Raw genomic sequence first — 20724 nt, forward strand, 5'->3', positions numbered from 1 at the left:
AATTTATCATATTTTTATATAATCACAGAATCCATATAAAACGTAAGAAATTCTCAGGTACTCACGACAACCATTCTATTTGCTTTTTCAAGGACTCTCCATAGCTACGAAGCAGCTCTCCAAACATACTCCCATTAGAACCAAAAATAAACTTTTGTTTCCCGGACAATGACCATGGGATCCTCAACGGTTCTCTAACCTCCCTGAGACCACGGCAAAATCAAGCGTCCCAGGAACTATAGACCTTCTGCTGCTTTCTAAAATATCATCCCGCTTATTATCCACATTTCAATCATCTGATTAAGCATATTTCTATATGTTACTATCCAGACGACAGATTAAGACTCATTTCCACATTCACACAACTCCCATATCACAGTCACACAACTCCCATATCACAGTCACACAACTCTCATATCACAGTCACAACTCTCATATCACAGTCACACAATGCTATTCCCAAACATACCTAATCAATTAGTTGTTTTTCAACAATATTTTAACCTGCAGGAATATTTTCACATTTCTATCTCATGGTTAGTTCCTAGGATAATTTAACTCATACATTTACATCTTTCAATACTTCTAAAATGGGGTCCAGGTTTAAAACAATTTTAGGTGCACCGTACTATCTTACACTATATCAGTGTAAGATAGTACGGTTCTGACACAGCCTCAGAGCCTCCTGACTGGGCCCTGTTTACACCTCCACACAGGAATACACACTCAGAGCCTACGAAACTCCACTTTTAATATCAAATGCGGAGAGACAAACTTATCACACAAGTTAGAGTTATTCTTAAAATCTTTATTCACTTATACGGGAGCAGGTCAATACAACGCACACATAGAAAGTGAATCAATTGAGTGCTCTATGATAATGGTGGCTGGTCGACGAATTACCCCCAGATGATTCATTGAGAGATGAATCACCCCCAGATGATTCGTTGAGAGCCACGATGCAAAAGTACAAAGGTCTTTTACAGCCAAGATACACCCCTTTCAACCTACATGACGAACAACAGATGTATAGAACGGGTCACAAGGTTAAGATTTGTATGAAAGATACTTATAATTCTCAGCAGACATTATCTGCTGTAAAAACAGTACTCTGTGTAGAGACCAGGGGTCTGGCCCTGGGGTCATCTCTCCCTGGTACCATATAGAACAGAAACATTAACTCATGCTCTGGAATGCGGTCTCTTTAGGTTTTATCACCCAAAACACATTGTAAATCTCCTGTCAGTGTTTTCTCCCAGAGCCCCATCCTCAGTAGAACACACAGACACAATAGTTATAAGAACCCTCTATTCTGTTGCATAAAACAACCATTTGATGCAATAAAAGTATTATAACATAATCTTGCAGTTTTGCTCTGTGTCCACTGAAAGTTGACTAGTAACAACAACTGGGACCTAAGTCACCCACCATGAGACCCACTAAATCTGCCCAGGAAGAGGCAAACAAAAGAAAAACCCACACCAAACTTAAAGACAGGAAGCAAACCAAAAAGGTGGAGCAACTAAAGGTGTTTACTCTCCACATCTATCAAGACAACTGGAGCACTGGGCCAGACACTCTTAAATAGAACCTGGACCAGCTCAGGTGAAACACCTTCCCACTAACGAGATGGACAAGCCAGCACAGGTGTAACACATACTGACTAACGAGCTAACGAGCTAGACGTGCTAAAGTCCAACCTCAAAACAAAATGGAAAAACCAAAGACTAACACCTTAAAAGTTTGCTTACCACCAACAGAAAACAACTTCCATTTCACATTATAATCAACTACAATGCTTCACCTTCTACAATATAAACATGGTGTCTACTGGCTGTCAACAATTAAAAACAAGAAAAAAACTTGTCTTCCTAAAACTCACTAGCTTCTAGAACTCTCGTCTTCTTCTTGAACAATTAAAAACAATTTTTTATATTTTTTCCCCCACTAGCTTCTAGAACTCTGGTCCCCTTGGAACAAAAAATACGTAAAAGAATAAGAGATAAAACTCATCTCCAATACGGAAAACCAGTCAAAATAAATTGTAATCAATGGCAACGCACTGGCTAACGCAAAACTTTTTAACTGCCCACAATCAGCAACCAAGTTGTCCTTACCACAGACATGTCTGATTTCAAGAGGAAAGTTCTGCAATATCCGTAGTAACTTTCCACCTCACTGCAGAGCTTCTCTCTCTTTTCAGGGTTCACTAGATAGGCATGTTGTTGGATCGGAGCCCAGTCCCTAATGTCATGCTCTAGTACATTTGGGTTGGCACATCTGAGAATGAACCCTGATATTCTAAAAGCAGGGCAACAATGTCAATATAATTCTACCAAAAATTGTCAGTTGGTTGCATAAATAATTATGATTACTAAATGTTACATGAAATGCAAATATGAAATATTTGGTTGCATAGTCCTTTTTTCAAAGTATTTTCAATTACATTTTTCTAGGTGGGATATCCCCAATGTAAAAACACAGTTTTAACATGTACAAATAAATAACCAATATGCAGAAACAGTTTGTGATATTTTGAAAACCTCAACATAAAATGGGCCACACTGCATACACAAACATCTGCCACAATAATCATATTACTTTTTAACCTGTTGGGGATAGGGGGCAGTATTTACACGGCCGGATAAAAAACGTACCCGATTTAATCTGGTTACTACTCCTGCCCAGTAACTAGAATATGCATATAATTATTGGCTTTGGATAGAAAACACCCTAAAGTTTCTAAAACTGTTTGAATGGTGTCTGTGAGTATAACTCATATGGCAGGAAAAAACCTGAGAAGATTCCTTACAGTCTGACAAGTTCTTGTTCATCTTGGCTCTTTTTATTGAAGACTGAGGATCTTTGCTGTAACGTGACACTTCCTACGGCTCCCATAGGCTCTCAGAACCCGGGAAAAAGCTGAATGATATCGAGGCTGCCCCTGGCTGAAACACATTAGCGCGTTTGGATAGTGGCCTGTCAGAGGACCATCAGACTGGGGCTCGTGCACGAGATGTTTTTATTTTCTCTCTCTTTGAACGAAAACCACCACTCCCGGTTGCAATATTATCGCTTTTTTACGAGAAAAATGGCATAAAAATTGATTTTAAACAGCGGTTGACATGCTTCGAAGTACGGTAATGGAATATTTAGAATTTTTTTGTCACAAAATGCGTCGGATAGTGTCTTGAACGCACGAACAAAACGCCGCTATTTGGATATAACTATGGATTATTTGGGACCAAACCAAGATTTGTTATTGAAGTAGAAGTCCTGGGAGTGCATTCTGACGAAGAACAGCAAAGGTAATAACATTTTTTTTATAGCAAATCTGACTTTGGTGAGTGCTAAACTTGCTGGGTGTCTAAATAGCTAGCCTTGTGATGCCGGGCTATCTACTGAGAATATTGCAAAATGTGCTTTCACCGAAAAGCTATTTTAAAATCGGACATAGCGAGTGCATAGAGGAGTTCTGTATCTATAATTCTTAAAATAATTGTTATGTTTTTTTGTGAACGTTTATCGTGAGTAATTTAGTAAATTCACCGGAAGTTTTCGGTGGGAATGCTAGTCACATGCTAATGTAAAAAGCTGGTTTTTGATATAAATATGAACTTGATTGAACAAAACATGCATGTATTGTATAACATAATGTCCTAGGGGTGTCATCCGATGAAGATCATCAAAGGTTAGTGCTGCATTTAGCTGTGGTTTGGGTTTATGTGACATTATATGCTAGCTTGAAAAATGGGTGTCTGATTATTTCTGGCTGGGTACTCTGCTGACATAATCTAATGTTTTGCTTTCGTTGTAAAGCCTTTTTGAAATCGGACAGTGTGGTTAGATTAATGAGAGTCTTGTCTTTAAAATGGTGTAAAATAGTCATATGTTTGAGAAATTGAAGTAATAGCATTTCTAAGGTATTTGAATATCGCGCCACGGGATTACACTGGCTGTTGAGTAGGTGGGACGTAGCCCATAGAGGTTAAAAACAAGCACCTTATAAACTGCACAAGCACCAGAAACGCTGTTGTTTTGACAAATAGCAATAAATCACTGATATCGATTAGGGGGGAAATCAGGTTGTCCGTGATGTTGAAACTAACAACTAAAACAAATACATGGAAATGGGAGATATATTTTACCTCACTGGTTAGAGGACAACCTGCAGAAGACAGTCAGCTACATTTTGGAGTGATGCATTTAAATTTAGGGGTCGCTAAACAAAGGAACACGACACTTATTTGTCATAACTCATCGCTAAAATAATTTGTGCGAGAGGAGGGAGATGAGGTTGCACGTCCTGTTAAAACTAACAGCTAAAAAAAACACACGGAATCTGGGAATAATGTGTACATCACTGGTTAGAGGACAATTTGTAGAAAACAGCTAGCTACATTTTGAAGTGGTGCATTTTGATTCAAGTGCATCACCAACATGGTAAGTGTAAAACAACAATTTTTTTGTTAGTCACTTTTTGTTAAATCACATAAATAGTAGCTCTTCCAATTCAGAGCCTGGATTTCCCCACTGAGGCTAATATCCATATCATGTTGAAATCAATAGAACAGGGGACAAACGTTTAGGTTCTACATTGTGACATCATTAAACTACTCCTACTACAATGTTAAAACTTTCTACATTGTGACATTAATTCATAGATATCATGAAACAACTCCTGCATGTATGTATTTTCTGATATTTGATCAGTGAGTTTTTATCAGATTATCTCTGGTCACAGGTTTAAGGTTTCTCTCCTGTGTGTGTTCTCAGGTGTTTAGTCAGACCACCAGACTCAGTAAAACTCTTCCCACACTGATCACAGCTATAAGTTTTCTCTCCTGTGTGTGCTCTCTGGTGTAATGTCAGCTGGCTAGATTGAACAAAACTCTTCCCACATTGACCACAGCTATAAGATTTCTCTCTTGTGTGCGTTCTCTGGTGTAAAGTCAGATGGTCAGATCTAGTAAAACTCTTCCCACATTGATTACAGCTATAAAGTTTCTCTCCTGTGTGCTTTCTCTGGTGTAAAGTCAGCTGGGCAGATGTAGTAAAACTCTTCCCACATTGATTACAGCTATAAGATTTCTCTCCTGTGTGTATTCTCTGGTGCACTGTCAGATGGCCAGATTTATGAAAACTTTTCCCACACTGACCACAGCTATAAGATTTCTCTCCTGTGTGTATTCTCTGGTGCACTGTCAGATAGCTAGATTGTCCAAAACTCTTCCCACATTGACCACAGCTATAAGGTTTCTCTCCTCTGTGTATTCTCTGGTGTTGAGTTAGATTGGTAAATGCATCAAAACCCTTCCCACATTTACCACAGCTACAAGATTTCTCTCCTGTGTGTATTCTCTGGTGTAGAGTAAGATTGCTAGATGCAGCAAAACCCTTCCCACATTGACCACAGATATAAGATTTATCTCCTGTGTGTATTCTCTGGTGTAAAGTCAGATGGTCAGATCTGGTAAAACCCTTCCCACATTGACCACAGCTATAAGATTTCTCTCCTGTGTGTATTCTCTGGTGCACTGTCAGAGATGTAGATTGAACAAAACTCTTACCACATTGAGTACAGCTATAAGTTCTCTCTCCTGTGTGGATTCTCTGATGAATTTTAATGCCTGAGGAGGTGAATCCCTTCCTACAGTCAGAGCAGCAGTGAGATTTCTTCCCTGTGGATCTCTGCAGGTGTTTATTGAGGTGTTCTGATCTGGAGAGACTCTTTTCTGCCTCTTCAGCATCATGATGTTGTTGAGACTCCCCAGAGGATCCACGACTGTCCCGCCTCTCTCCTGTGTGAACAACAAAGTCAGACAGATGGTTAAAGGCCCACAACAGCAGTAATCCACTGTAAAAGTGTTGCCAACAGCGTAGCCATGAAGTTGTACAACAATTGACGTCTGTAATGAATGTTAAAATTATTTGACAATTGTCTTAAAATGAGCTAGAATAGTCATATTTTGTCTTGTTTTCACATTAGTAGTAAAATTGATGATGGTAGGCTAGAAATAAGTTATTAAAGTTATTGAAACTCGAAGCAGTGTGCCAGACGACTTTTTGTCTCCAATATAGGCCCCTTTTTGTGTTTGCTAAAATTGCGGCACGAGGGCGATGCACATGCAATTTGATTGCAGAAACTCCTCCCTGCTAATGAGGAAACCACTAGTTATGGATGTAGTATATCTGGTAATGAGGAAACCACTAGTTATGGATGTAGTATATCTGGTAATGAGGAAACCACTAGTTATGGATGTAGTATATCTGCTGATGAGGAAACCGATAGTTATGGATGTAGTATATCTGCCTGGAGCAAAAATGGTGAGCGAAGATTTTAGTTTTTCACAATGTATTCTGAATGTGAATGGGGGAAACTCAGGGGAGTAACCTCCATGTCCAGGTTGCTTATGAGTGCATTTCACACTACTTTGGATTATAATTGTAAGGCTCCTTTGAATGTCCTGCTTAATATAATGTTTGTGTTGCATCGCAAATAAACCACTTTGTGCTTAAAAAACACTTCAACCAGTAAAAGGCTCTTTGGCTTTTCCATCAGCTTGAGAATGAGGGTTTGTACAGTTTGCCAAATTGGCCCATAACTTCACCTAACAATAACATAGACCTACTGTAGGACCCATAACTTCACCTAACAACAACATAGACCTACTGTAGGACCTATAATTTCACCTAACAACAAATATAGGAAAATAGCTCTGTGTGTTGTACAATAGCCTATCCATCAAGGAACAGTTCTCTACACATTATGAGCTAAGTATCTCTGTGTCCAAACAGACTAACGAGACCCTACAGTAAATCAAGCAGACAATAACACTTTATAAACATCAATTTGTTAGGGATGTTGGATTCAAAGTGGAGCACGGCATAACTGTCTTTACCTGTGTAATGAATGAAGAAGCACTTTGGTTGTTGTTGCATGTCGTGATGTTTGTCATGTGACTGTCATTCAGAAAATGATTTCCTGGATCAGCTGATGATAGTTGAACATGTGACTGTAACTAAACAGCTACAGTATTAAGTATTATGTGTAATTATTGAAGAACAGCATTAATGAAAGTATCCATTTGGGTGTTGTCAATAAAGTTAATGTGACTCTCGGTTAGAACCATTGGATTTAGTAAACTCTGAAATGATTTAGGATTTCTGTGCCCATGAAAACTGTTTTCCCAAAGTAACATAAGGAGACACTAAATGTTACATAGTTAGAGAGCATTTCAGAGATCTGAATACAAAAAACTGTCCTAACAGGACAATAACCTAAACCACAAGGTCAAATCTACACTGGAGGAGCTTACCAAGATGACATTGAAGGTTCCTGAGTGACCTAGTTACAGTTTGGACTTAAATCGTCTTGGAAGTCTATGGCAAGACCAGAAAATGACTTTCTAGCAATGATCAACAAGCAACTACACAGAACATGAAGGATTTTAAATAAAATAATGAATATTCACATGAAGATCAGCCTCCTATTGGATGACATCACGACTTCCCATCAAGTCAACTCCTTGAACGCCTTACTATGACATCACTCACTCTTTCAAGTTTGAGGTTGTCTAAAAAAAATATTTTGCTCAAAACATTTACTTGTTTTCCTTTAGTGTGTTTATACTTTACTGTATTTATATATCACTTTTCAACAGGAAAGGTTTTTTCAAAATCACTGGAGGACGTCATGAACAATTCCGACAGTACAAAAACATATTCAAGTGTAGAATGTCCTTTTAAAAATCACACATTAGTTCAACAACTGCAGAGTTTGTGTCCCTGTTTTATAAGATATTACTCACTGTATTTACTGGTGTTAATCAGATCAATGTCCCTGTTTTATTAGATAGTACTCACTGTATTTACTGGTGTTAATCAGATCAATGTCCCTGTTTTATTAGATAGTACTCACTGTATTTACTGGTGTTAATAAGATCAATGTCCCTGTTTTATTAGATAGTACTCACTGTATTTACTGGTGTTAACCAGATCTCCAGTCTTCTCTTCTTCGTCCTCCTCTGTGACAGTAATCTCCCCTCTTCATCCTTCATTCCAAAAACGTCTTCATCTTCTTTCACTTCATCCTCCACTCCAAAAACTGCATCCTCCTCCTTTTTATTCACAGTAACATCCCCCTCATCTTTCACTCTGAAGACGTCTTTCTCTGTAACGTCTTTCTCTTCATCTTTCACTCTAACAGCCTCGCCCTCTACTTGTCTTTGTAGTGTGACATCCTCCTCTTCCTCTTTCACGACAACGTTGAGCCAAAGTCCCTCTTCCTCCTCCTCTTTCACAAGAGCTTCTTTCTCCGTCCAGCAGACCTCCTCTTCTTTAACAGGAGGAGAGTAGCTTAGTGAACTCATGGTCGGGGATAATAGCTAGTTAGCATTAGCGACTAGACTAGTGCTAATTTAACCAGCCAGCTAGTTGACTTACAACGTAAATATTAAATTAAATGGGGTAGCTAGTTGTTTCCACATAAGTATGTTTAAATCATAGTAGCAAATAAACCACGAAATTATCTAAATAACTTGAATGTTCCGACTTTGTCGGCTAGCGAGCTACCGAGGTGGCTGCAGTTGTTGAAGAAGCGTTCCGTCCACTAGATAATACGTCACACTAGAAACATCGCCTGAAAGACACATATCGCCATCTGCTGTCTGGAGGGAAGAAACGCAGTTAAGGAGGGACAACTATTTTTATTCTTCATTGAATTATAATATTATAAAGCAGTTTAGGGAAACTTTTTTTTCCCTCTATTAAATATTAATATTATATCAACACTTACAAAGAGCAACAAGTGTTGTTTGATTAGTTCAGATTTTTTTATGAGAATTTAAAACAATCTCTACATCTACTCCACATCTGTATTTCTGATTCAGTCAAATAACTAGATATCAAAATAAGCACCTAGTTATTGATACCCTTGATAAAGATGAGCAAAAATTACTGTATAAAATAAATAAATAAACTTTACCCACTACCAGGACATTTTAGCCCAAAACCTGGTTACCTCTCTGCTAGGAGGCTGAAACTTGGCCATAAGTGGATCTTCCAGCAAGACACATCAACATCCACGAAGAAATGGTTAATTGGGTACAAAATCAACATTTTCAATGGCCATCTCAGTCTTCGGACTTGAACTCCATTGAAAACCTGTGGTTTGAATTGAACAGGGTAGTCCATAAGCACAGACTAAATAAAACAAGGACCTGGAGAGATTCTGTATGGAGGAATGGTCTAAGATCCCACCCAATGTGTTCTCTAATCTCATAAAACATTTCAGTGTCGTTATTCTCCCAAGGGGAAGGTGCTGGAGTATTGAAAACATGGGTGGCAATAATTCAGACCCCTACATTTTGAGAATTACATGTTAAACTAAATCTCTTTCTCTGAGCTATTGTATTAGTATAATATAAAATCATTTCCCTGTATTTTTGACACAATATAGCTCAGTATTTGAATTTTTTTTATAGAGTCGTTTTTGCTCATCTTTATCAAGGGCGTCAACAATTTTGTCCCCCACTGTACCTCCATACTGCTGCTACATGGTGTAACAATACATCATGTAGATGTATATAATGAACAGACTAGGTCTATACTGCTCCTACATGGTGTAACAACACATCATGTAGATGTATATAATGAACAGACTAGGTCTATACTGCTCCTACATGGTGTAACAATACATCATGTAGATGTATATAATGAACAGACTAGGTCTATACTGCTCCTACATGGTGTAACAATACATCATGTAGATGTATATAATGAACAGACTAGGTCTATACTGCTCCTACATGGTGTAACAATACATCATGTAGATGTATATAATGAACAGACTAGGTCTATAATGCTCCTACATGGTGTAACAATACATCATGTAGATGTATATAATGAACAGACTAGGTCTATACTGCTCCTACATGGTGTAACAATACATCATGTAGATGTATATAATGAACAGACTAGGTCTATACTGCTCCTACATGGTGTAACAATACATCATGTAGATGTATATAATGAACAGACTAGGTCTATACTGCTCCTACATGGTGTAACAATACATCATGTAGATGTATATAATGAACAGACTAGGTCTATACTGCTCCTACATGGTGTAACAATACATCATGTGGGGCTTTAAGGCGATGCTATTGTGACGTTTATATATAGTGGACGGAACGCTTCTTTCAACAGCAGCAACAGGGAATTTGTAGATCAGTCAGTCGGCAGTCGCCTGCAGTGTCGAACAAGCCCAATACCAAACCAATCAGGTGGTTGTTTGATGAAATGAAGCTTCAGACGCCATTGATGACGTGCTGCTGATAAAGTGATACAGGCATCGGTACACTGCTTTGAAGTTTACTGCTTAGCGATTTGGACGCAGGCCTCGTAGCTCCGGTATCAAAAGTAACATCCCTACTGACAACAAGGCAGCAGAGTCTACCGTGCTAATGCATTCCCACAAGATATCACAACCACACAGTATATGAAAGCATGAGGTGTGGCTGACGTTTACAAGCTGGAGCTAAATACCGAGCTGGCATACAAACTCTGTAGCACATAGTGCATTGTGGGTAGTTTAGAAGATATCCGGAAATAAGTCAAGAAATATGTAACAACGCTAAAAACATAACTGTTTGTACTTTTGGGGAACCAGATCGTGACTACAACTAAGTTACTAAGTCTTTAACCACACTGTGTTGTTACACTGGTGAGTAAAAACTAATGCTTCCTACACCTTAAACTTTAACTTGTAGTCTGAAAATAAAATATACATTTTACTCAACTGCGTTACCCACTCCAGTCAGCAGATGGCGGTCTGGGAATTTAAGGCGATGCTGTTAGTGTGACGTATAATCTACTGGACGGAACGCTTCTTCCAACAGTAGCAACAGTTATTCAGCCACCTCGTTAGCTTGCTAGACAAAATAGCCGAACCGATAAAGCTCTTTAGACGCGTTCGTGTATATTAACCACTGTGTTTTAAACCCACTCCTGTCGTCTAGTTAGTTGTCATATTTACGGTGTTGTTGTTATTAGTCAGCTAGCGGGCTGGATAAGTTAGCATTAGCCTAGATAGCTAACATTCCCGACCATGAGTTCACTAAGCTACTCTCCTCCTGCTAAAGAAGAGGTCTGCTGGACGGAGAAAGATGGTCTTGTCAAAGAGGAGGAGGAAGAAGAGGATGTTACAATACAAAAACAAGTAGAGGGTGAGGCTGTTACTGTGAAAGAAGAAGAGAAAGACGTTTCAGTTAAACAAGAGGAAGACGCGTTCAAAGTGAAAGAGGAGGAGGATGTTACTGTGAAAGAAGAGGAAGACGCATTCAGAGTGGAGGAGGATGCAGTTTTTGGAGTGAAAGAGGAGGAGGAGATGACTGTCACATTGAAGAAGGAAGAGGAGGAAGAAACTGGATATCTGGGCCCGGTTTCCCAAGGGCATCATAAGGCATCCAATGGTTCTAACGATGAATATGCCCTGATTAACACTCGTAAGTACTGTCATAAAAACAAACTGCAGTTGTTGAACTGATGTTTGGTGTTAAAGGGGAAATCTGCAATTGCTACATCCATATTTTTGTTCTTTAAAATTATTTATTTATAGCCATTGATTCTTGAAGAATATAACACATGCCTCATGAGCTTAGTTCAACTGTTGTACCCCATCAGAACCCCAAATAAGCTTTTTTTCTCCAATGTTCAGAAACAATGTAAATCAACACTATCGCCTCAACATGGTTAAAACTATAATGTTGATATCATGGATGGTCAGTCCTTGCATCCATAGGTCTGTCTCTGAATTTGAAACTACTTACATTTCTCCAGCCCCATCCATCATCTTATTACCAAAACAGTGGGGGAATTACAGCTTTGTTATTGTTTGGACTGCAGCTTGGTTGATTGATTTTGGCTTTTTTTAAAGGAGCAACCAAGTTTTAAAACAGAAACAAAATGGCTGCCCAGAGACTTGAGCTGTGTTCGAATACTCATACTAACCATACTATATATTATGCTTATTGGTCATAGTATGGATATAGTTAGTATGCCAAAGGTTTCCGGATGTTGTACTACAGTCGCCAAAATACGAAGTATACATGCAGAGGACACTATTTCGGTGTTTTTAGGGCCCAAAATGCAATTCTTCAGGAAATGGACGTGGCTGAAAATGGCTGAAAATATGCAGCCAAAATCCGACGAGAGAGCGGATACAAATGAATTCATTGCTTTAACTAATTATGACAAATGTTAAGAAAATGTTGAGCAATGTAATGACTTTTCAAATAAGTTACGTTACACATTACGTTAGCTACGCTATCCTTACAAACCGCATAGCATATCTTTACAGCAGTATGTACCAGTATGTCAGCTAGCTACCTAGTTGGCTACTGTCAAAGGAATTTTCTATCCCAATGATAATAATTAACAATCAATAAGCCTTGACTAATTCCCAGACAATGGGTTAATAATTAGGGAAGGACTCGGCCTTCTGCAAAAGGTTCATACGGCTTTATTCAGAGAACGTTCTGAGGTCCAAATAACAAAGACATTTTATAGTTCCCTCCCTGCTAACGCACATACATTTTCACAAACACTAGATATATGAAACACTCCTCGGATTTCTCACAACCGTTAATCACTATCCAGCGCTGTCTGTGCTCTCCCCCCGAGATTAGAGAAACCTTGGAGGTACCTCCCGGTTTTCTCCAAAGTCTCTCCAAGTTTCTAGGTCGGGTAAAACAGATGCCTACTGTTCTCTTATCTCCCTGCTAAAACCACACACGCACACATTTTGTCCTGGCCCTCTACTAGACCTTATGTGACTAACCATTCAGTACCTTAATTATTCATTATCCATGCTACATAACTACTAATTCATAATGGATTATTGATTCATTTACCTTTATTAGATAATTCTCTTATCAGCTACTTATACATCAAACTTGCCAGTATATTAACTATATTCTAACTAACTACCCAACTTGACTTGATTATTAATGTCATTCTTAGCCAAGGGGTTGTGTGCATTCTCAATGGACATTGTTAATTTGGGTGCGTTCATAAATTCGCTCTGGCTCGCTACTCCGATTTCAGAGCACTCTTGTCTGAGTACCAGAGCGCAGAATAACTGATGAATTTACTGACACTCAACACCCGTTGAATATGGCCGGTGTCAGTAAACGTCAGCAAAAAAGCTCAAATTCAATTGTTGCCAGCAGCACAGTTATTCACCAACGTTCTGGATAACATGAAAACCGCCTAACCAGCTCTGCTAGGGCAAGTAAAATGGTAAGAGTGAGGTTCTCTCTCATTTGTGTCTAGCAAGCTATCCAACCTTAGCCAGTTAGCTTGGGTGCTTTACTGTCATTGTGAGGTCAGAACGCTTGGCTCGACCCTACTCCTCAGCCATATAGTATTTGTTTACAAACAGTGGCCTTATACGAGCTCATGTTTTGGTTTCTGATGGGGTAATACAGTTGAACCATATATTTCATACATTTCATTTCATGCATTTTTTTTTTTGCATTCTGACATAGGTGTTCCTTTTGTCCACGTGGGAAAAGGCAGTGTGGAGTGCAATAGAGATTGCATCATCTGTGGATCTGTTAGGGCAGTATGCAAATTGGAGTGGGTCTCGGGTTTCTGGGATAATGGTGTTGATGTGAGCCGTGGCCAGCCTTTCAAAGCACTTCATGGCTACAGACATGAGTGCTACGGGTTGGTAGTCATTTAGGCAGGTTACCTTAGTGTTCTTGGGCACAGGGACTATGGTGGTCTGCTTAAAACATGTTGGTATTACAGACTCAGATAGGGAGTGGTTGAAAATATCAGTGAAGACACTTGCAGGTTGGTCAGCGCATGCTCGCAGTACACATCCTGGTAATCTGTCTGGCCTTGTGAATGTTGACCTGTTTAACCTGTTGGGGATAGGGGGCAGTATTTGCACGGCCGGATAAAAAATGTACCCGATTTAATCTGGTTACTACTCCTGCCTAGTAACTAGAATATGCATATAATTGTTTGATTTGGATAGAAAACACCCTAAAGTTTCTAAAACTGTTTGAATGGTGTCTGTGAGTATAACAGAACTCATATGGCAGGCAAAAACCTGAGAAGATTCCTTACAGGAAGTGCCCTCTCTGAACATTTCTTGGCCTTCTACACTCTCTTTATTGAAAACTGAGGATCTCTGCTGTAACGTGACACTTCCTACGGCTCCCATAGGCTCTCGGAAGGCGGCAGAACGGGGAATGATGCCTTTGCAGGCCCTGGCTGAAAAACAGTAGTGCATTTGGATAGTGGTCGATCAGAGAACAATGAGACTGGGGCGCGTGCACGAGCCGACACCATGTTTTTATTTTTTCGTCTTTGAACGAAAACAGGGTTTCCCGGTCGGAATATTATCGCTTTTTTACGAGAAAAATCGCGTAAAAATTTATTTTAAACAGCGGTTGACATGCTTCGAAGTACGGTAATGGAATATTTCGATTTTTTTTGTCACGGATAGTGTCTTGAACGCACGAACAAAACAGAGGATATTTGAACATAACTATGGATTATTTTGAACCAAACCAACATTTGTTATTGAAGTAGAAGTCCTGGGAGTGCATTCTGACGAAGAACAGCAAAGGTAATCACATTTTTCTAATAGTAAATCTGAGTTTGGTGAGGGCCAAACTTGGTGGGTGTCAAAATAGCTAGCCCGTGATGGCGAGCTATCTACTCAGAATATTGCAAAATGTGCTTTTGCCGAAAAGCTATTTTAAAATCGGACATAGCGATTGCATAAAGGAGTTCTGTATCTATAATTCTTAAAATAATTGTTATGTTTTTTGTGAACGTTTATCGTGAGTAATTTAGTAAATTCACCGGAAGTTTGCGGTGGGTATGCTAGTTCTGAACGTCACATGCTAATGTAAAAAGCTGGTTTTTGATATAAATATGAACTTGATTGAACAAAACATGCATGTATTGTATAACATAATGTCCTAGGAGTGTCATCTGATGAAGATCATCAAAGGTTAGTGCTGCATTTAGCTCGGGTTTGGGTTTATGTGACATTATATGCTAGCTTGAAAAATGGGTGTCTGATTATTTCTGTCTGGGTACTCTGCTGACATAATCTAATGTTTTGCTTTCGTTGTAAAGCCTTTTTGAAATCGGACAGTGTGGTTAGATTAACGAGAGTCTTGTCTTTAAAATGGTGTAAAGTAGTCATATGTTTGAGAAATTGAAGTAATAGCATTTCTAAGGTATTTGAATATCGCGCCACGGGATTCCACTGGCTGTTGAGTAGGTGGGACGATTTCGTCCCACATACCCTAGAGAGGTTGTAAACCAATCAAACCTTTATTTAATGTAATTGCAGACAGATGTTGACAACAGGACCATAAGGAATGTTTCTGAGTAAGTTCTGCTCCCCACCTAAAGGCCCAGCTGATTTTATACATGTGATCACTCCCTAGTGGTATGATCACCTACGTCAATGTATGTGTGTATCAATAAGCTGAGGTTACCTTATAAGGCAACCTAGTAAGTACAGTAGCTTCTCTGAATTTCTTAGAATTGTAAACTGTCACACAAGATCAAACTGTCAAAACCAGACAGTGGTTACTTCTCTTTATCTAGTTTCAGTCTGACTCAGACCCAGCCTGCAGCACACTCTCACAACAGCCAGGGCTTAACCACAAAGACTAATATAGATGGCTTGTGCAACATATAGTGGCAGAGTTTAGACACATAGCAACAGTATCTTATTATAAGGCCTGCAGCAAAACATATGGATCTTAAAGTCCCCTTAATCAATAATGGGGAGGGTCTTTGGGACCCACCCCCTACATTCCCCCCTCTGAGACTAATTTGTCTCACAGGTTCAATTATAATATTCTCCTCTGAAATCAAACAGAGTTGGCAAAACCCCAGGATCCATTTGATCCCAGGGATGGTCTGCTAAAGGGAGAAACAACTCCTGAGGTTCCTGGAATGGTGGTGGGGTGAGTCTGTCTATACTCCCATTCCTCCTGAGTCCTGGGAATGGTGGTGGGGTGAGTCTGTCTATACTCCCATTCCTCCTGAGTCCTGGGAATGGTGGTGGGGTGAGTCTGTCTATACTCCCATTCCTCCTGAGTCCTGGAATGGTGGTGGGGTGAGTCTGTCTATATTCCCATTCCTCCTGAGTCCTGGGATGAACCTCATGAGTTGGATGGACAATGGGATTAAGAGAAACCAGAAAAGCACCAGTCTCACCTTCAGCACGATTTGCATCAGCTTCCAGCAACACCATCACTCCAGCATGTTCCAGAGCAGTTAGTCATTCTCTTCCAAATACAAACAGTAGCCAAAATCACCAATCCTCCTACAAGTACAGGAGTAAACAATGAAAACAAAGTCAACATAACTTTCCCCATTTCAGTTCCAAATTTAGCATTAAACCAGTCACCAATTTTGTCAAAGACAGATTTTTCAGATTTTGAGAGAGTCTTACTAAGATCAGCGATCTGACCCATTATGGCAGTCATATTCTCAGAGGAGTCAGGGAGGAGCAGAACACAATTATCAGGATCAATAATACCCAGTACGTTACAGTGTCCTCCTTCCTTCTCCAAAAGATCATCTAAAGCCAACTCATGGTGGCCGACGACAGCTTTCAGATTGTGGACATCTAATGAGAGTTGGCAAAATCCTGGGATCGTTAAACTCATATGGGCCTGTAAACAATAGGTTCAATTATTCACCCACTTTCCCAGGACCGCCACACCCCAGGAGGGTATGACTGACATACCAAAAATCTCCCCTGGGCGTAGGACATGACCATAGTCTTCCTGATTGTCTGGGATGAGTCGTTTGGCACGTTTCAGTTCCCCAGAGTTGGTTTTACCTGTCTCATTGAAAAGGTCGGTGACCAGAATTCTTAACATGTACATTTCTGTTCTCCCCAAATAACAACATCCCCCCATCCAGGAGGTAAAGTGAGGTATCCCCTGTCACTGCATACCCACATCCATCCAAAAGGTGCTCCAATGCCTTCCTCCATCCTGGAAAAGTTTACACCTGTCACCTGTTGCATTACCCATGTGCCAGATGTGTTCCCCTTTAATCCTATGTATGTCACTGCTTTCACCCATTTATTATTGTCCACATCCCCGTCCACAAAGGGAACCAGTAGGATTTGGAGAGCAATAAATACCCTGCATGTGTTTCCATGGTTGTGATTTTCTTGTTTCACAACCATAGTGTGTGTGTGATGGTGTCCTCGACATCTGATGACTCTTCAGGTTCTGTGGCTGAACCCTCTGTTGGTTCTTCTGGCCTTTGGTCTTGGCCCTCTGGCTGTGGTCTTCCCCGTTTCTCCTCTGGCTGTGGTCTTCCCCGTTTCTCCTCTGGCTGTGGTCTTCCCCGTTTCTCCTCTGGCTGTGGTCTTCCCCGTTTCTCCTCTGGCTGTGGTCTTCCCCGTTTCTCCTCTGGCTGTGGTCTTCCCCGTTTCTCCTCTGGCTGTGGTCTTCCCCGTTTCTCCTCTGGCTGTGGTCTTCCCCGTTTCTCCTCTGGCTGTGGTCTTCCCCGTTTCTCCTCTGGCTGTGGTCTTCCCCGGTTCTCCTCTGGCTGTGGTCTTCCCCGGTTCTCCTCTGGCTGTGGTCTTCCCCGGTTCTCCTCTGGCTGTGGTCTTCCCCGTTTCTCCTCTGGCTGTGGTCTTTCCCGTTTCTCCTCTGGCTGTGGTCTTCCCCGTTTCTCCTCTGGCTCCTCCTCATCGGTGGATCTCAGCCTCTTTTGTTGCCATGGTCACCTGGAAGGGTCCCATCCATCTTGGCTGGTTCCATTTTCTCTTATGGACTCGTAGTTTCACCCAGTCTCCAATGTTTATGGGAAGCTCGTCAGGGTCTTCACCTGGGGGAACCTCGTTTGCTTTGCTAGTGTGAGAGTGGAGAAAACTTACAGCAGAGGTTAGTTCCTTCAGGTACTCAAGATGGTCACACTGTGTCTGTTATTTCTATCTGTCGGTCAGTCATAGGTCTCACCCCGTTTCTCCTCTGGCTGTGGTCTTCCCCGTTTCTCCTCTGGCTGTGGTCTTCCCCGTTTCTCCTCTGGCTGTGGTCTTCCCCGTTTCTCCTCTGGCTGTGGTCTTCCCCGTTTCTCCCCTGGCTGTGGTCTTCCCCGTTTCTCCTCTGGCTGTGGTCTTCCCCGTTTCTCCTCTGGCTGTGGTCTTCCCCGTTTCTCCTCTGGCTGTGGTCTTCTTGTGGTAGCATCTCCATTTTCTTCTGTCAGTGGTATGAGAGGGTAGATCTGTGTATAGTCACCTGGAGGTCCTCTGGGTTGATTTTCATACGGCGGCAAATAATTGTCAAATTATTTAACAGAAGTCAATTGTTGTACAACTTCATGGGTACGATCTGGGCATCACTTTTTACCTCAAACAAACAGTGGATTACTGCTGTTGTGGGCCTTTAACCATCTGTCTGACTTTGTCGTTCACACAGGAGAGAGACGGGACTATCGTGGATCTTCTGGGGAGCCTCAACAACATCATGATGCTGATGAGGCAGAGAAGAGTCTCTCCACATCAGAACACCTCAAGAAACACCAGCCGAGACACACAGGAAAGAAACCTCACTGCTGCTCTGGCTGTGGGAAAAGATTCAACTCTGCAGTAAAACTTAAAATACATAAAAGAATTCACACTGGAGAGAAATCTTTTGGCTGTGATCAATGTGGGAAGAGTTTTACTGCATCTAGCCATCTGACTATACACCAGAGAACACACACTGGAGAGAAACCTCATAGCTGTGATCAATGTGGGAAGAGTTTTTCTCGGCCAGACAGCCTGATGGTACACCAGCGGACACACACAGGAGAGAAATCTTATAGCTGTGAACAATGTGGGAAGGGTTTTTCTACATCTGGCCAGCTTACTTTACACCAGAGAGTGCACACAGGAGAGAAACCTTATAGCTGTGATCAATGTGGGAAGAGTTTTACTACATCTGGCCAGCTGACTTTACACCAGAGAATGCACACAGGAGAGAAACCTTATAGCTGTGATCAATGTGGGAAGAGTTTTATTTCATCTGGCCAGCTGACTTTACACCAGAGAACACACACAGGAGAGAAACCTTATTGCTGTTATCAATGTGGGAAGAGTTTTGCTAGATCTGACTATCTGACTTTACACCAGAGAACACACACAGGAGAGAAATCTTATAGCTGTGGTCAATGTGGGAAGAGTTTTAGTAGATCTGGCCATCTGACTTTACACCAGAGAATACACACAGGAGAGAAACCTTATAGCTGTCATCAATGTGGGAAGAAATACTCTGATAAAAGATGTCTGATTAAACATCAGAAAATACATGAAGGAGTTGTTTCATGATATCAATGAAATGAAATCTCACAATAATGTCACAATGTAGAATGTTTTTAACATTGTAGTAGGAGTATTTTAATGATGTCACAATGTAGAACCCTAAATGTTTGAACCCTGTTCTATTGATTTCAGCATGATATGGATATTAGCCTCAGGGGCAAAATCCAGGCTCTGAAATGGAAGAGTTACTATATATGAGATTTAACAAAGAGTGACTAATAAAAATGTTAAAAGTTGTGTTCCGCTTACCATGTTGGTGACCCACTTGAATCAAAATGCAGCACTTCAAAATGTAGCTAGCTGTTTTCTACAAGTTGTCCTCTAACCAGTGGTTTTTGCTGTGTTAATTTTAACAGGACGTGCAACCTCATCTCCCTCCTCTCGCACAATTGATTTCAACATGATATTGATGAGTAATGACAAATAAGTATTGCATTCCTTTGTTTAGCGACCCCTAAATTGAAATGCATCACTCCAAATGGTAGCTGATTGACTTCTGCAGGTTGTCCTCTGACCAGTGAGGTGAAAGATATCTCCCATTTCCATGTGTTTTTTTAGTTGTGTTAGTTTCAACATCACGTACAAACTGATTTCCCCCCTAATCGATATCAGTGATTTATTGCTACTTGTCAAAACAACAGCGTTTCTGCAGTTTTATAAGGTGCTTGTTTAAAAAAAAATACAGGTAATATGATTATTGTGGCAGATGTTTGTGTTTATTGCACATTTATGTTTAGGTTTTCAATTTATCCCAAACTGTTTCTGCATATTGGTTATTGATTTGGAAACTTGTAAAAAAAAATGTGATTGGAAAGACATTGAAAAGAAGGCTATGCCCAACGTCCAATATGCGTTCAGTTTAGTTGAATGTGAAAGTTGAAAATGTTGTTTTGGGTCGTTTTTTTTCAATGACTTTAAAACAACTTAATTTCAACGTACTTGCAGCCTATACACATGAACGCAGTATAATAAATTGGTCTATAATGAATTTTATTAACAATCCTACATCACTCCAGTATTTATTTACAACATTCAAGTGCTAATTGTCTTTATTCCACTACTGAAGAATCATGACTCAAATCACCTCATATTTCAAACATTCAGCCGGACAAAATATACATGTTTTATTATTTCATGCCTCACCATTAAGTTCATTATTGTCAATACATATTAACAAAGGGGTGTACATTTGGTTTTTATATTTCATATTTACAATTCATGAAATATTTAGTAATCATAATTATGTATCCAACCAACTGACAATTTTCAGGTACAATTATATTGGCATTGTTGCCCTGCTTTTAGAATATCAGGGTTCATTCTCAGATGTGCCAACCCAAATGTACTAGAGCATG

General features: G+C 40.2%; 1 protein-coding gene across 1 annotated transcript; it reads left to right on the forward strand.

Moving 5' to 3' along the window:
- Positions 1-11334: 11334 nt before the first annotated feature.
- LOC115148371 (zinc finger protein 239-like) lies at positions 11335-19030 on the forward strand (the record flags this gene model as incomplete). Its single annotated transcript, XM_029690275.1, has 2 exons — positions 11335-11507; positions 18486-19030. Coding segments are annotated over exons 1-2 (663 nt in total), but the record flags the coding sequence as incomplete, so codon positions are not given.
- Positions 19031-20724: the final 1694 nt, after the last annotated feature.

Source organism: Salmo trutta, chromosome 15 (genome assembly GCF_901001165.1).
Source record: "Salmo trutta chromosome 15, fSalTru1.1, whole genome shotgun sequence".
In the NCBI taxonomy this organism is placed as follows: Eukaryota; Metazoa; Chordata; class Actinopteri; order Salmoniformes; family Salmonidae; genus Salmo; species Salmo trutta.